Source organism: Lithobates pipiens, unplaced genomic scaffold, assembly GCF_037356315.1.
Source record: "Lithobates pipiens isolate NorthernLeopardFrog02 unplaced genomic scaffold, aLitPip1_a1.2 Scaffold_109, whole genome shotgun sequence".
NCBI lineage: Eukaryota > Metazoa > Chordata > Amphibia > Anura > Ranidae > Lithobates > Lithobates pipiens.
This window is the reverse complement of record NW_027507695.1, coordinates 355,210-373,256: the sequence shown is the minus strand read 5'-3', so window position 1 is coordinate 373,256 and position 18,047 is coordinate 355,210. Positions and strand designations below refer to the sequence as shown.

The window sequence follows — 18,047 nt, the reverse complement described above, 5'->3', positions numbered from 1 at the left end:
TGTGTTCCCCTCTGCGTTCTAACTGAAGGGGGAGGGGACTGTCTAGGGTAGATGACAGATCACTTTGTTCACTTTGATCAGTCTCTTCTCCTCTCAGAGAACTGGGATCTGTGTGTTTATACACAGACCCCAGTTCTCGTGTGTCACCAGCGATCGCGGGAGCCCGGCGGTGACCGCGACTGATGGGCACTCGCATTGGCTCTAGGGGGTGAGCAGCAGGCGTGCGCGCCCCTAGTGGTCACAGGGCGAAGCAACGTTACACAACGTCATTTCGCCCAGCCGTACCATTCTGACACAATAAAACTGCGGCGGCTGGTTGGCAAGTGGTTAACCTTTACATTTTTTTTATTATTAAATCAGCCCTGTTGGGGGGCTTTAGTGAGAGATCCGGGGTCTAAACAGACCCCTGACATCTCCCCTTTGAGACGGGAAAGGTACCGAGGACACCAGTTCCTTCTCTGCAGCCTCAGCTGCACTTAAAATGCATGGGCAGAAGACAGAACACAGCTTACGACGTTCAGTTGTGAATGGACGAAGTCAGTGATCACCAACTGTGCATTTAGAAAAGGAGGAAGCCGGGAAACTACATATTTACCGGCTCCTTCCTCTGCTCTACATCCTAAAAGATCTGGGATGAGGGGGTATGGGACCGGAGGAGGACACTGGAAGGACACTGGAAGCCAGAGGAGGACCAGGGGACCTGGAGGACAACACCAAAAGCCAGGAGGATCTGGGGAGCCATAGAAGCACACAGGGGGCAGGCAGGGGTGAACTAGTGTAGTGTAGCAGGGGGGGGACCAGGCAGCCACACGGGTGAACAGTGCAGGCATTTACAAGCACCAATCTCCCTGTATAGCCTTTCAATAAAGCAGCCGACAGCCACTGGAGGAAGCCGAAGTAGAAGTCAGCTACTTTATTGAAAGGCTATATAGGGAGATCCAGTGCTTTTAACTGCCTGCACTGATCACTCGCAAGGCTGCCCACCCCCGCTACACTGAGGACGCGTGGACCGATACAACGGGTATTGGATTATGCATCGGAGCATTTTGCACGAGTACCAATACGTATGCAAGTGCTTGGTATGCTGTCTAAGAACACAAACATTGTGAGGTTTTCTATAATTCGGCTGTAGGAGTGTAAATATTACCTTAATATTTAAAGGATAACTTCCAAAAATACAGCAAATAAAATAAAATTAACCTTTTCGTAATTTAACGTCAAAGAAATATATCTTTCCTTTTCAAACTGCAATGTACATTGATTACCTAGATAGAAATATTTTTTTTCTCAACAAAAGGGGAGTTAATCTTTAAAACAAAAAAGATAATCTGAATACCTTTACTGTTGCTCAAGCATTAAATATATAGATCTTAAAACATAAAAAAGGACAATGGAGTTACATAAATATACAAATGTTACACCCCTTTCTCACCTTGGCCAGCCTAGCTCTTTTAATGAGGTCATTTAGCTTGCGAAGAGCAGCATTCCTTGGTAGTGATTGAATGTCCTTGAACAAGTCTTGTTCCTCTGCTTCAAACAGTTTACGATTGTCTGGTATGAGCAGTGGATGGGACCAGAATGAACCAATGTACACACGCACCACCTCTGGAGTGTTGATGATCTTGCCCAATGACCACATGAGGGCTCCATATACTCTCATAAGCTGCTGGGTTTCAATTTGATCTGCCTTGTTAAGCACGACACGGATTTTATCTTCATGGTTTTTAAGCGCTTTGATAACTTCAGAAAACTCATCTGATATATCCAGCTTGTGGGCATCAAAGAGCAGAATGATACGATCGACGCGCTCTGCGAACCACTCCAGGACTGCAGCAAAGTCATAGCCTGTCAGAACAGAAAGAGGTTTCAGGTTACATGAAAATTATATAAAATACATACATACACACACACACACACACGCAGATCAGTCCTAACAATTAGGTCGCTGACAGGTAAAGTGAATAACTCTGAAAGTGGGTGGGATATTTAGGCAGCAAATGAACACATGTTTAACCACTTTCAGACCGGACCATTTTGCTGGTCAATGACCAGAGGTCTTTTTACAATTTGGCACTGCGCTGCTTTAACTGGTAATTGCGCGGTCATGCAATGTTGTACCCAAACAAAATTTGCGTCCTTTTCTTCCCACAAATAGAGCTTTCTTTTGATGGTATTTGATTGCCTCTGCGATTTTTATTTTTTGCGATATAAACGTAAAAAGACCGCAAATTTTGAAAAAAAATGATATTTTCTACTTTTTGTTATTAGAAAAATCCAATAAACTCAATTTTAGTCATACATTTAGGCCAAAATGTATTCAGCCACATGTCTTTGGTAAAAAAAAAGTCAAAAACTGTATATTTATTGGTTTGCGCAAAAGTTGTCACATCTACAAACTAAGGTACGTTTTCTGGAATTTACGCAGCTTTTAGTTTACGACTGCCTATCTCATTTCTTGAGGTGCTAAAATGGCAGGGCAGTACAACCCCCCCAAATGACCCCATTTTGGAAAGTAGACCCCCTAAGGAAATTGATAAGTGGCATGTTGAGCCCATTGAATATTTTATTTTTTTGCCTCAAGCGAGTTGTCACTAAATGATATATTGCTCACACATGCTATGGGCATATGTGAAATGACACCCCAAAATAAATTCTGCTGCTTCTCCTGAGTACGGGGATACCACATATGTGGGACTTTTTGGGAGCCTAGCCGCGTACGGGGCCCCGAAAACCAAGCACCGCCTTCAGGCTTTCTAAGGGCGTAAATTTTTGATTTCACTTCTCACTACCTATTACAGGTTTTGAAGGCCATAGAATGCCAAGATGGCACAAAACCCCCACAAATGACCCCATTTTAGAAAGTAGACACCCCAAGCTATTTGCTGAGAGGCATGTTGAGTCCATGGAATATTTTATATTTTGCCACAAGTTGCGGGAAAATTACAAACTTTTTTTTTTTTTCACAAAGTTGTCACTAAATGATATATTGCTCACGCATGCCATGGGCATATGTGAAATGACACCCCAAAATAAATTCTGCTGCTTCTCCTGAGTACGGGGATACCACATATGTGGGACTTTTTGGGAGCCTAGCCGCGTACGGGGCCCCGAAAACCAAGCACCGCCTTCAGGCTTTCTAAGGACGTTACAGTTTTGAAGGCCATAAAATGCCAAGATGGCACAAACCCCCCCCCCCCCAAATGACCCCATTTTGGAAAGTAGACACCCCTAAATTTAGGGGTACACTAGTGAGACTAGGTAATAAATGGCGGGTGCCCTGAAACTATAAAAAAATAACTAACCAACCAGCGTCACCTGTAACAGTTATATGGTGATCACTGGTGAAAGGGTTAACTAGGGGGCAATCAGGGGGCTTTATGCGGTAGTATATGGGGGTCCCTGGCGCTATAAAAAGCTGCGGCGAACCTAAATACCTACCTGCCTAACTAGCGTCACCTGTGACACTAATACAGCGATCAGAAAAACGATCGCTTATTAGGCTGGGTTCACACTGGAGCGATGCGGGAACGCCACGAATCCGCGGCGGGTTCCCGCATCGCATGCCTCCCGGCGGCAGTTCACACTGCCCTATGCGAACTGCTGGGAGTGTCAGTGAAATGTTAATGACACCCCCAGATCAGTTCGCATATCGCAGTGCGATCTGCAAACTCGGATCGCATGGTGTGAACACCCATGCGATCCGATTCTGCTGCGGACCAAAAAAAGGGTCCCGTGCGAATTTGCGGCGGGTGCGACGCAAATTCAGCCATACTATCTGTATGGCTGAACTCGAATCGCACAGAGATCGGATGTGATTGGCCCCCCACCCGCGGGAAGGCAGGGACGTACAGGTACGCCCATATGCCTGCCCGTGCCATTCTGTCGACGTACATCGTCGTGCGGCGGTCGGCAAGTGGTTAAAGAAAGCATAAAAAAAAAAAATTAAAAAAAAACCCTTTGACAAGGGCCAGATTGTAATGGCTAGATGACTGGGTTGGAGCAACAAACTGCTGCTCTTGGGATTTTCCCTGTCTGCAGGGGTCAGGACCTACAAATGTGGACCAAGAAAATACAATTGGGGAACAGTCATGGGCAGCCAAGGGTCACCGATGCATGTGGAAAGTGAAGGACTAGCCGTGTAGTCCAACCCAATAGAAGAGCTACTGTAGCTCAGCTTGCTGAAAAAGTTAATGCTGGTTTCCAATATTAAAAAAAAAGTGTCAGAACACACAGTACATTGCAGTTTATGGTGTATAGGGCTGTGTAGCCATGCACTGATCAAGAATGCCCATAACGACCTGTGTCCACAGTCAACAGCCTCTAAAAGGGGCATGTGGGCATCAAAATGGACCACAGAGCAATGAAAAAAAAGTAGCTTAATGTCATGAATTCTAGAATGGTTTGAGAAATTAGTTTGAGGTGTTGTCCATGCCTTGATGCTTTATGGTGGGTGGTCATAATGTTATGGCTGATCGATATATAGATTTCCTCATCAGAATTTAGTTTATTTTAGTCAAACTACTAAAAGATGAATTCCGATTGTAGATTTAATGTCCTAAATTAAAGATATCTACATTTCTTCCTAAACTGTGTGGCCATAGTAAAATGGAATTGCTAACTATAAGATATAGAATAGAACAACAACATTATTGTGGGGATCCTTGCAGAGCCTGGACCAGCTCTGTGATGTCAGCCAACAGCGGACTTTAGTCTGCCAGCTGAATCTGGGTCACAGAAGTAGAACTTAGTGCATTTCAGTAACACACAGAAATAGTATGGCTAAATAAGCTATGGCCATGCTTCTCAAGGAAAAAAAAAAAAAAAAAAAAAGGATTTTCTTCATCATACTTACCTGTAAAATCCTTTTGAGTACATCATGGGACAGTTAGGCCAATATTCATTAGCCGCTGGGTTATACTTCCTCTCAAGGTGAATGGACACTGGTAGACCAAAAAGTCTTTAAAAAACAGGAAGTGATCGCTTATATAACCCCTCCAATACAGGAAGTACTTCAGTTTTGTAGCAAGCACTGAATCCTCAAAAAGAGGGGAGGGACCTCTGTGTCCCATGATGTACTCAAAGAAACCTTGACTGCCCAGGCAATGTCCAAAGAATGCAGTTGTCTCTCTTCCGCTGAACGAGGCTGAGAGAAAAAAAAAAAAAAGGCGGCAAAATAATGTCCTGATTTAAATGAAAGTCTGACACCACTTTTGGCAAGAAGAATGGAACAGGTAACACGGCCCTGTCATGGTGGAGTACCAAGTACGGTTCCCTGCCTGAAAGGGCTGCCAACTCTTCTAGCTGAGGCAATAGCCATCAGGAAGGGTATCTTGCGTGACAGCAAGTCTAATGGAATTTCCTTGATAGGTTCAAATGGTTGTTTCTGTAATACAGACAGTACTAAGCTCAAGTCCCAAGTAGGTGACCTAATGGGGGGAAGCAAGCGAGTTGCCCCCTGTATAAAAGGTTCAGAGCAGTGAATGGGAGGCTGAAGGCCTTTGGAATTAGACTGATATGGCCGAAACGTGACCTCTGTACTCAAAGCCAATTTGATTTCCACAGCTGACTGTAGAGGAAAAAAAAAAAAAAAAAAAAGAATTCTCCCAATCACATACAGTGCCTTGCAAAAGTATCCCCCCTCCCCCCGGCTTTTTACACATTTAGTTTCGTTACATTATAGCCTTTCATTCAAGGATTTTTTTTTTATTTTTTAACTGAATTATATGTGATGGATCAGAACACAATAGTCAAAAAGTCGGTGAAGTAAAATTTTAAATATATACATAAAACTATTTTTCAGAAATAAACTGATAAATCGGTATGTGTTTATGTATTCACCCCCTTTGTTATGAAGCCAATTACCTTCAGAAGTTACGTAATTAGTGCAATGATGTCCACCTGTGTGCAATCCAATTGTCACATGATCTGTCATTACATATACACACCTTTTTGAAAGGCCCCAGAGGCTGCAACACCTAAGCAAGAGGCACCACTAACCAAACACTGCCATGAAGACCAAGGAACTCTCCAAACAAGTAAGGGACAATGTTGTTGAGAAGTACAAGTCAGTGTTAGGTTAAAAAAAAAACCATCAAATCTATCATATCCAAAATGGAAACAAGATGGCACAACAGCAAACCTGCCAAGAGATTGCCGCACACCAACATTTCCAAAACTCAGAGAGCGGACAAGGAGGGAATTAACCACTTAAGGAACGCCGCATGCCAATGTACGTCATCAGACTGGCATGTACAGGCACAAGCACGTACATGTACGTGCTTGCCTTCCAGTGGGTGGGGGGTCCGATCGGACCCCCTCCCGCTGGATGCGGCGGTCCGTTTCACTTCAGGAGCGATCCTGCATGAGGGGATGGCCGTTGGTTTCTGGCCACCCCCTCTCGATCGCTCCTGGCGAATGAGAAGCTTCCTCCCACTGTGTATAGTAAACACAGGCAGGGAGGAAGTGATGTCATTCTCCTCGGGGCGGTCTTTTTGACCGGACTACGAGGAGAACACTGAAAGTAAGTGCACCAAACACTATACTGACATGTAGGCACACAAACCCCCCGATCCTCCCCTCCCAGTCACAGTGTCACCGATTGCAGTGATCATTTATTTACTGATCACTGCATTTAGTGTCAGTTGTGACAGTAAAAAGTGTCAGGGCAGTTAGTGTTAGGTCCAGGGTAGCCCCCTACCACCCCCCAATAAAGGTTTAACCCCCTGATTGCCCTTTTCTGATTGCTGCATTAGTGTCACTGGTGCTGCTAAGTAGCTAGTTATTTTTTTAGGTTCACCGCCAGGTTTTTATAGCGCTGGGTACCCCCATATACTACCCAATAATGGTTTTAACCCCCTGATTGCCCCTAGTTAACCCTTTCACCAGGGATCACCGTATAAGTGTCACTGGTTAGCCAGTTAGTTATTTAGGTTCCCCGTCAGGTTTTTATATAGCGCCAGGGACCGCCATATAATACCTAATAAAAATTTGAACCCCCTGATTGCCCCTAGTTAACCCTTTCACCAGTGATCACCGTATAAGTGTTATGGGTGACTCTGGTTAGTTAGTTTGCTTTTTATAGCATCAGGGCACCCACCATTTATTACCCAATAAAGGTTTAACCCCCTGATCACCAGGCGGGTGATATCAATTAGGTTTTAGGGTCAGGGTCTGCGTCGCCCCAGGCAGCGCTAGGTTAGTGCCAGTACCGCTAACACCCACGCGCAAAGCATAAACCTCCCGTAGTGGTATAGAATCTGAACAGATCAATATCTGATCTATACTAGCGTCCCCAGCAGTTTAGGGTTCCAAAAAAACGCATCGTTAGCAGGATCAGCCCAGATACCTGCTAGCACCTGCGTTTTGCCCCTCCGCCCAGCCCACCCAAGTGCAGTATCGATCGATCACTGTCACTTACAAAACACTAAACACATAACTGCAGCGATCGCAGTCAGGCCTGATCCCTGCGATCGCTAACAGTTTTTTTTGGTAGCGTTTTATATTTAAATCCGGAAGGCAGTGCTTGGTTTTTGGGGTCCCGTACGTGGCTAGGCTCCCAAAAAGTCCCCCACATGTGGTATCCCCGTACTCGGGAGAAGCAGCAGAATTTATTTTGGGGTGTAATTTGACTTATGCCCATAGCATGTGTGAGCAATATATCATTTAGTGACAACTTTGTGCAAAAAAAAAAAAAAAAAATTGTAATATTCCTGCAACTTGTGGCAAAATATAAAATATTTCATGGACTCAACATGCCTCTCAGTAAATAGCTTGGGGTGTCTATTTTCCAAAATGGGGTCATTTGGGGGGGGGGTTTTGTGTTATTTTGGCATTTTATGGCCTTCGAAACTGTGATAGGTAGTGAGGAGTGAAATCAAACATTTGCACCCTTAGAAATCCTGAAGGCAGTGATTCGATTTCGGGGTGTCATACGCGGCCAGACTCCCAAAAAGTCCCACATATGTGGTATCCCCGTACTCAGGAGAAGCAGCAGAATATATTTTGGGGTGCAATTCCACATATAACTATGGCATGTGTGAGCAATATATCATTTAGTGACAACTTTTTGTAAACCTTTTTTTTGTCATTATTCAATCACTTGGGACAAAAAAAAAAAAAAATATTCAATGGGCTCAACATGCCCCTCAGCAATTTCCTTGGGGTGTCTACTTTCCAAAATGGGGTCATTTGGGGGGGGGGGGGGTTTGTACTGCCCTGCCATTTTAGCACCTCAAGAAATGATAGGCAGTCATAAATTAAAAGCTGTGTAAATTCCAGAAAATGTACTCTAGTTTGTAGACGCTATAACTTTTGCGCAAACCAATAAATATACACTTAGACATTTTTTTTTACTAAAGACATGTGGCTGAATAAATTTTGCCCTAAATGTATGACTAAAATTGAGTTTATTCGATTTTTCTTATAACAAAAAGTAGAAAATATATTTTTTTCTCAAAATTTTCGGTCTTTTTCTATTTATATCGCAAAAAATAAAAAAAATCGCAGAGGCAATCAAATACCATCAAAAGAAAGCTCCATTTGTGGGAAGAAAAGGACGCAAATTTATTTTGGGTACAACATTGCATGAGTGCGCAATTACCAGTTAAAGCAGTGCAGTGCGAAATTGTAAAAAGACCTCTGGACCTTAGGATGACAATTGGTCCGGGGCTGAAGTGGTTAATAAGAGAGGTAGCACAGAGACCTAAGGTAACCTGGAGGAGCTGCAGAGTTCCATAGCAGAGACTGGAGTAACTGTACATAGGACGATAAGCTGTACTCTCCATAGAGTTGGGCTTTATGACAGAGTAGCCAGAAGAAAGCCATTACTTTCAGCAAAAACACCAGCGTTTGTCTGCGGAAAAAAAAAAAAGTGCTTTCCCAGCATTATACAAGAGAGCTATGATTGTGCTTAATAGCACATGGAATTATTTGCTTATAGGAGAAGCTTAAAATGTAAACCCTTTATAAAATGGAGCAGTGGCATCTTTAAAGGCTAGTAATCTTGTTACACACATCAAAAGTATTTATGTTACATATCTTGGGAATCAGTCTCATGCTATTTAAGGGTGATGTCACAGGCAGTGGACATGAAAGCATTTATCTCCAAAATCTTTGGATGAGCATGAGCCCAATTCTCCAATATGTCATCCACCTTTCAGCTAGAAGGGGGCACCAAGCAGAACTGGAAAGGAAATGTTCGATTGGGGACACCTCTGGTGACCCTCATGACACCCGGGGATTCCCTTACTTGGAGGGGTTTCCTTTCACTTACTATTTTGGCTAAGACAAGAAGTGAAGTGGAAGCTCCCAATTGGAAAACAGATGGAGAAAAAAATAAAATCTGTCAGAATATACCCTTACCGCCATCCTTTTTAGTGTGGGATGGGAGGAAATATGTGGTCCCAGCGGCACCAGCTAAACTCCTTAACACAGCGACTAGTGTTGTGGGATGACCGGACATATGCAGAAAGGAGGGTGAATTTTCAAGGGTGGATATTTTTGAAACAGAAGATCACTTCTCCTGATGTTACTTTTAGCCAAGTCTGATGATTCACTCAGCTAGGTATGCAACTTTCACTTTTCACTGTGTACTGCGGAGGGGCTGGGAATGGTGGGGCGGGGCAAACTGCCAGCTAATGCCAAAACGTTTCTGTACATGAAAACCATTTCTAGCATAGTTCTAGCTACTGATGGAGATTGACATTTCATTTATTTCATTTATTTTGGGTAATTGTATAGAATACTCAATATATGAAATTGCATTGAGTGGAACTTTAGTGAAAAAAAAAAAAAAAAAACACAACAGGTCCTGCTGGATCACTTCAGGCTGGCCCATTTTACAGGTATGGCTATGTAAAACATTACAAATAAGTGCCTATATGGTTTAAAATACAGTAATACAGTAATACACTGTCACCCTGCTCTGCACATGCTCAGTTTCCTTTCAATTTTCAGCACTGTGGCTAACTAAAATCAGAGCCACTAGAGGCCTACAGATGACAACTTTAAGATTTACTGTTGCTGAACAGGGAAGAAAGCAACAGGAATGACACAGAACTGTGCAATGTGCATAGGGAACATAGATTAGGGAGGGAGAAAAGAAAAGCCAGAGAGGTGACACACTCTGCTGCCAGGGAGACACAAGTGTTAGCTCTGGTTCACACTAGCGCGGCTTTGAAATTGAGCTGAGATCGTGTGATTTGCGCCGATTTCATTGCGGCTTCATTTAACAGAGGTTTTTGCAAGTCACAATGAAATCCCTAAAAAAGTAGTGCAAGAACCTTTTTCAGTCGCAATGATTTGAACGGTTCCATTGCCGGCATTCAAATTGTCAAATCACATGACAAAATCTTAACTTATCTCCCTGATATTCTCCACTTTAGCCATCTAGATTCAAACCATCTATGGGCAGGCTGATTTTACCAAAGTTGATCCCATTGTGGGTACAACCAGCATGTCAGATTTTTAAATGGGATTATTGCCAGCGGGTATAGCCGCTGGCAATAATCACTGTGTTCTCCTGGCAGAGATGGCTATCCAGAATGACTGGGCTATGAGATCAGCAGTGGTTGCTCAGCCCATATAAAGGAATGGTGGTCTACTTTTCCATGTAGCCGCACACAAGGCCGAGAGCGGTCAACTGTGTCTAGGCTTGGACATCTGGCCCTAACTGCAGCTAACTGCTCTGTGTGTGGCTACATGTGAACAGCTGCTGATCACATAACCCGGTCATTCCAGCAGAAAGAATTCACTAATCCTTGCAGCAGGAATCCGGTGGCTACAGCTACCCAGCCATGTGAAAGAGGGCTAAAGTTTCTTTTATCCTTCCTCTTGAACGGTAATATACCATCAAGGTCGGAAATGTACATATTTTAATTGAAGAAAGTGACATACAGTTTTTGAGACCAAGGAGAGGGGGAGAGTTCTCAGTAAGGAAGTGACTGCACTAGGCTTCAAGAAAATGTCAGCCTCCAGCAAGAAGAAACAAACAATGCTGAAGGCAGTTTACCGTTATGGGTAAAATTCTATTTTAATAAAAAAAAAAAAAAATAGCAAAAAAGTAAATAAATGTAAAAACATTTTTTGGGATCATTTCAATGTTGCAATGGCACTAATTTGTCATAAGAATGCAATTTAGGCATAATGAATTTAGGCTTACGTTCTTTGCAGAACTGCCTACTTCTTACCCAAAATGAAAATTTGAACGTTCAGCCATGACACAACTAACAGAAAACAAGCATGTGACCTTAGAGAGGGCTTCCCAGTCTCCTGCAGATGAAGGAATGCTCTCCAACTGCATTTTTTTTTTTTTAAATGTAACTACTAGACTCCTATGGGATGAGAAAAGTGGCAGAGGTCGATGGTCAAATTCAGTTTCCCTTATAAGGCTGCAAACAAAACAGTCACTATTTATAAACAGAAACCGGCCTTGTAAATGCACTGCAAGTAGTAGTCTTAAGAGTCCACTGAGGCTCTAAATTCTGCACAATTTAAAAGTCTGTAGGGCATGTGCTATACAAAACACACACACTCTAGCTGCCTCGCCCTATTTCAATTTTTTTTTTGCCTCGCCCAATTTTTCCATGCAAAAATCATTTCTAAATGGAACACATTATTTAGACAGTTGATCAGACCCTCTGTCTACTGTGTGTACTTACATCCACCTTAGACCTACCTGCAAGGCAGCCCATTGAAGTAGATGAACACACAGCAGCTGCACAGACAAAAAAAAAAAATCGCATTTCTAATTTTGACACGTGGGCGGGGGGGGGGGGGGGGGGGTGCATGGATCCAAATGTTGACCCAAAATTTGACATGCGATTGTGTCTGTGCAGCCGCTGCCTGTGCATTCACTTCTATGGGCTGCCTGCATGCAGGTCCGAGGTGAATTCACATGCAGCAGAAAGCAGCCTAGATTGGAATGACAGATCCAATCACCCCTCTGAAGGAACCCTTAAACTATATTATGGGTAAATAAGTCTGAATGAATTTGAAGCCCAACTCTGGAATCAATTTGACAAACAAAAAAACAATCCTATAGCTGGGCAGAGATGGGCAATTTTTTGCATTCAGTTGTCAGGCTGAACGAAAACGAACAAAAGGATTCCTCCATCCACACAAGCGTGGTAGATAGAGGTATTCCCCCATCAGGACACTGTATTCTGACAGCAGGACCCAGTGCTGATCAAAATTTTTTTGCAACTGGTAAGTTCAACAGAAGTTGATCGAACGGGACAGCCGTACACCGATCGAATTTGGTCCCTGCTAAAGCCACCAATTTCAATTCATCTGTGGCCAGCTTAAAGGTCTTCCAATAAGAAATGTGAACACACTGTATTCATCCAAGTGCCAAAGCCTGGAGGAAAAAAACAGATGTATTGATAACCATACAAATCTCTGTCTTATCTCCCCAGTGTATGTGGGTGGGCAGAATTTAGTGCTGCATGTAATTCCCCCCTCTCCCGCCCCATGAAACTATATATCCCAGAATGCATCGGGATGTTCATTTCCTAGTTGAGCGTTACTTGGGCATGGTCAGTAGAGTAATCCCATCCAGTTCACTAATACCACCACCAGGACACTAATTGGGTAGTGCAGACTCTTCTACTTGTACACATTTGCTTGACAATCTTTTCTGGTTTGAATCCCATATGCTATTCTTCACTCCACATAACAGAGCAACTGCAGAATGCTGTTTAGCAGAGAAGAGCTGTATGTCCTGCCTCTGCTTATGTTCTTCTCTGTGCCATTCTCCACTATACATCAACTGCAAAATACCATTCAGCACAGAATAGCTGCTGTTCTCTGGATGTTCTGCCCATTGCATGCCATTACTCACCACACAATGTACACAGTGCTCAGCTGTCCTCCACTAAACCAAACACTACTAGGTGCACATGCCATTCAGCAGCTGCTAGTTCAGTGTACATCAATTGTACAGTGGCTGCTTTGCACATATTTACTAAATTGTGTGTGGACTGGCGTGGTATTTTTTGTTTTTTATTTGTTCATGTGTACTGGTAATGGTGCAGTGGGACACAGACAGAGGCAGAACATGAAGAGAACAGCAGCTATTCTGTGCTGAACAGCATTTTGTAGCTGCAGTTTTCTGTACAGTGGAGAAAAGTCCAGGAGGAAGTAGAGAGGCAGTTAGTAGGAGTCCTATGTGCCATTAAGGACACTCAACACTGGGGAAGGTGTAGCTGAGTGAGTGCCGAAACACTGAGGCAGAGCTACGTAGAGAGGCTTGGAGGTTCGCAGTAGGTGGAACAGCCAGAAGCTGCCTAACCCACCCAAAAGCTTTGTTAGTACTGACTTAGTTACATAAGGCCTAGAGGAGATGGAACTACAAGGGGGCAGTGAGAGGACCAGTCCTTCTAAAGCACATACAGCAGGCAAGAGCATCCAGGCCCCTGGACAGGAAACACAAGATGAAGGGTGACTTTTCTGGAAGAACAGATGAATATGCAGCAGTTAAGAGTTAAATGGAGCCGATCATTAGATGGTATACATCGGTCTAACAGTCTACTTCATACAGACTTTGCCCAGAATGGGGCTTTAATAACTTCTATCTTGGCAAAACCGTAAAAAAAAAAAAAAAAAAAAAAAATCACAGGTAAGCAAAACCATAAATGATTTACAATACAAAAAAAAAAAAATGCTGCTTTTTAGATTAGTATTATAGTAAAATAATGATCCCAAAATGACTCCTAAATGCGTAAAGCATGTGGAGAGATACAAAGTATACAGAGTAACAGTGGTCTACAACTCTACATCACACTGATGGCTCAGTCCTGTAGAGTACACAACTCTACTTTGTAGCTCCATGGAAGCCTTTCACCGTCTATCAGGAGCACACAGCAGTCCGATACAGAGCAGGCTACCCAGTGATTGGTAAACTTCCTATGTAATCTGGTCTTGCACCATGAAAGACAGGCAGGTGAGGTTGAGTCAGGAGAGGTCTTGCACAGCAGGGCAACGAAGCAATGCCGCTTTTGCCTCCATCTGGCCCAATGCAGTTTTACTGCAATTCTCAAAACCAGCTTACCACGCCTATTTTGTACTGCTTTGGACTATGAGTTTTTGAAAAGCTCATAAAATGCCCCTGTATCTGAACATGTGTGAAGTTTCTACACAAAACTGAATGAGAGGAAGAAAATAGCTCATTCCAGTGTTGCCAACCATCAGTATTTTTACTTGCAGCCAGTAAAAAATGGGCACTTTTCTCCTGCCAGTAAATGGCAATGACAGGAAAAGGTTGCCAGTAAAAAATATGGCTGTGATGTTCAGTTCAGAACTGCGCATGCTGAGATCGACCAAGTGCCTGCACAGTGTGTTTGGGCGTCAGGTCTGGTGGAGCAAATGCCTGGTGTCATGGTCAAGGGAGCCCGGCAGAGCAGTCTGAGCCTCGTGTGCAGGTCTGCGGGACGGGAGCATGGCAAGTCGGGAGCAGGAATGTCAGTGCTGTTTGAACTGGAATGTACTGGAGGGACCACCTGGAGTGGAGAGAGCCTGTCACTGCGACCCCGGAGATGTGTCATCTGTGCTGCTGTCAGTGACACAGAGTCAATGCTTGTGTGTTTTACACCCATTCCATTGTCTTGCTCTCCCGCGTCCTGTCCCTGAGCTATATACTTACTAGATTGAAAATAAAACACTTTTTTTTGCCTTAATATCTACATTAAATCACATTGCTAATTGCATATTGTACTTGTTTGTAGCCCAAATACTGAAATTTGCCCTTAAAACCATATTTTGTAACTTTTGGAAATGCCAGTAAATTTCAATCTGGCAGGTTGGCAACACTGGCTCATTCCAGTATTAAGCTTTTGCAGAGTGGACAAGCACACAGCCCACTCTGCCCAATGGGCAGTTAGATGTAAAACGGACCAGTTGTATGTTTACACCCGACTGCCATCCAATCTGGCCAGATGGAGGGGAATGGATCTCCTTCCATTTGTTTTTAGCAGATTGGAGGTAGCCGGGTGTAAACATAATGAATGGCAGGTCCAATCTAGTCTGCCTGACAAAAGACAGGCAGACCCAATCGGACCCCTTGTGTGAAAGGGGTCTTAAAAAAAAAATGCAACCTGATAGGTTTCCTATTAAAAAGACATACTATGGGGGCTGAAGTAGCCAGAATGTGGAGCAGCGGTGCATCTTCAGCTTGTTCAGCTCTGAAAATGAAAGCAAGAAGCTGACAGATATTCTGACCTTTTTCTACAAAAGTAAATAGAAAAAAAGCCGAAATATCAAAGTAGTAAATAATTCCTTTTGGAGAAGCTCTCCTTTCTAACAGGTCAGTAAATTAGATCTATTTTGGGATCAAGAGACGCTGCTTTGGTGCCTGCACCACCACTCACAGCAATGGCATGACAACACGGTGAAAAAAAGAAGGAATACCCATACGCAGTGCTTTTCTTTGGAATTTGTTGACATGTGTATGACCTTAAGGCTATGTTCAGACATGGAAGAACATTCAGCACTAGTGGGTGTGGAAGCTCTTTTGACAGGGCTCCCAATTTTAATGTTCGCTTTCAGATGAGACATTTTATTGGCGAGTTTAATATTGCTTTAATACTCCTCCCCCCCCCCCCCCCCCCTTCAGCTGCCCATACCAACTATCTCTCCTCACTGATCCTTTCACATAGAAAAATGCTTATTTGTAGAATAAAGAGATGAGGAAAAAAAAAATAAAAAAAATTATATATATTTATTAATTTTCATTTTGCAAATGGTAAGGGGGGGTTATAATTTTATGTAGGCATGGATTTAAGTGCATTTGATAGTATTACATCTAATTATGTGAATTTTTTTTTTATTATTAGATATAAGCTGCTCCCCTCAAAGTGTAGACAATACTAGCTTTGTGATAGTGGTAGGGGGCACTAGTGATTTGTTGTCCGACAGTTGTTTAAGTAACTCACTGGCGCCCCCTACCACTATTCACAAAGGGAGGGTTTAATCCCTCAGCCTTCCAACACCATGGATACCCTCTAGTCCTGGAAGGACGTGCTGTTTGGATGTGTGCAGATCGATGCACCAAACATTAAGCAATTTTAAAATATAAATTCTGCAAGTGTGATTTTATGCATGAATAAAAACTTTTAAAGATTTACACACTATGTTGAGCTTTTCTGTACTTTGGTGAAAATGGGCCTACTCTCTCTTACTGGGCAAGGAGTCCGCAGAGGATAGGAGAGCTCCAGGAACCGGTAAAGGCCTTGGCTGGGCTATAGTGTGTATTAACTCTTGTAGCGAGAGGTCATTTGGAGCTGGTAAGCAGCCATTTTTGCCTTTGGTGGTGGCTTTGTTGCATGGATCACTTTCCATGGTGTTGGATGGCTGAGTTGTACATGAAGAATACCAACACTTGCAAATAGGATTTAATTTTACTTCACTTGTGGACACTTATGAGGCTTTCAATATAAAATTATTATATTTATTGTTTGTATATTAGCACAATTCTATACGTTTAACAATTTCTTGAGCTGTACCCATGTCTTGCAGGAGAGTTGCTGCTTATAGTTTTTATAATATTGATTTAGCGCAGTTTTATTTTGCCATCTGTGTGCCGTTGAGAAGCCAAACAGGAAGTGAGAAGAAATCCTTGCAAATTAATGGAATTCCTTGGGGACCCCCAGGTCACCAGATATAGTGTTCCCATTGGAAAATTTCCCCTCTATTACTTTTATGTTCATCGATATTGGTAAACAAGACAAATAGAGAGGGTGAATCTCCTTAACATAGGCACAGACAGTAATAAAAATCAGACAGGCGTTCTAATCCTTCAAGCTAGTCAAAAACTATTTTTTAAAAAGGTGCCTTTAGATATGCTTTAAAGTAAAAAAAATAAAAAAAAATAAAAAAATTGCCCTAAAGCAATTTGAGTGTCCCTTTAAAAAGACATTACAGATGGATGATGTAAGCTGGTCGGTCGAGGACTTCCCAACAACTGTTGTCAGTTTATAGAAACCCATTAACCTAGAAGAAAAATTAAGAAATGCTGTGTTGCAAATAAAGGACAGGAGTCAGCACTCATTCTCATCATTAGTTAGTCCAAATAGATTTTCATCACATAAGACATAACCACTTGACGACCAGAAATGTACAGATACGTCGCTGGACTTCAAGTGGTTATACTGGGATAAGACCAGTGTGAAAGGGGCCTTTGCTTTAGCAATAGCCAAGACAAAGTCTCTGCAATATACAATGTAGAATACAATACAGCAACAGAGGGAATGTATTACACAGACAATTGGGAAGTTATCAAATTGAATCGATGGCTCCATGTATGGCCAAGCTTTACTTTTGAATACAATTTTATATTCAACACCAAGATAATAACTGTTGAATTCACTAACAATGTATGCTATAACTGCCTTAAGAAAAATAAGAGAAATTTTGAGACAAATACAATGCAGACCTAGTATAGGTCTGCATTGCATTTGTCTCAAAATTTCTCTTTTTTTTTTCCTTTTTCTATTCATGGCAGTTATAGCATACATACATTATATTGCTAATCTAGTCCATGTTACAACAGGCAGGACACTTTTCCTTGCTCTCATAACTCTGGCATTACATAAACCTCCTCCCCACAATGAATCTTCCATACAGTGAAGTGGAAGAAGTTTGTATATCAAGTAGAGATGTCCCAGGGTGCAATCGACACAATAGCTTGCATATTCCCGCTGACTTCAGTTTCCTGTTCAAATACCAATGCAATGGAGAAATGTTTGATAACGGTTTTATTACCTATCGCCGACATCTGGCCCATTGATGCTTTTATTACAGGCTAAACAAAGTTTCCTCTCATTTTAATCTCGGAAATTGTTGGCACATTAACTTGTTTATAGTTAGCATAGCAACATTATAAAAACACAGATTATCATGAAATGAATATGATTAAAGTAAAGCTTGCATCAAAGTCCACTTATTAAGACTCCCTCCCCCACCCTTGTAAAAATGTGGCATTAAAAGGAAAAACACCACACACAGAAAAATTTTATAAAATTAAATAAAAAAATGTACACGCTGGCTTCTGCTTG

General features: G+C 42.5%; 1 protein-coding gene across 1 annotated transcript in view; it reads right to left on the bottom strand.

Moving 5' to 3' along the window:
• The window catches only part of LOC143959098 (EH domain-containing protein 1), a 55,193-nt gene that overhangs the window by 10,234 nt on the left and 26,912 nt on the right, over positions 1-18,047 (bottom strand). The window contains exon 3 of the mRNA XM_077467927.1: positions 1,433-1,845. Within this exon, the coding sequence (XP_077324053.1) occupies positions 1,433-1,845 (413 nt within the window). The remainder of the gene's footprint in view (positions 1-1,432; positions 1,846-18,047) is intronic.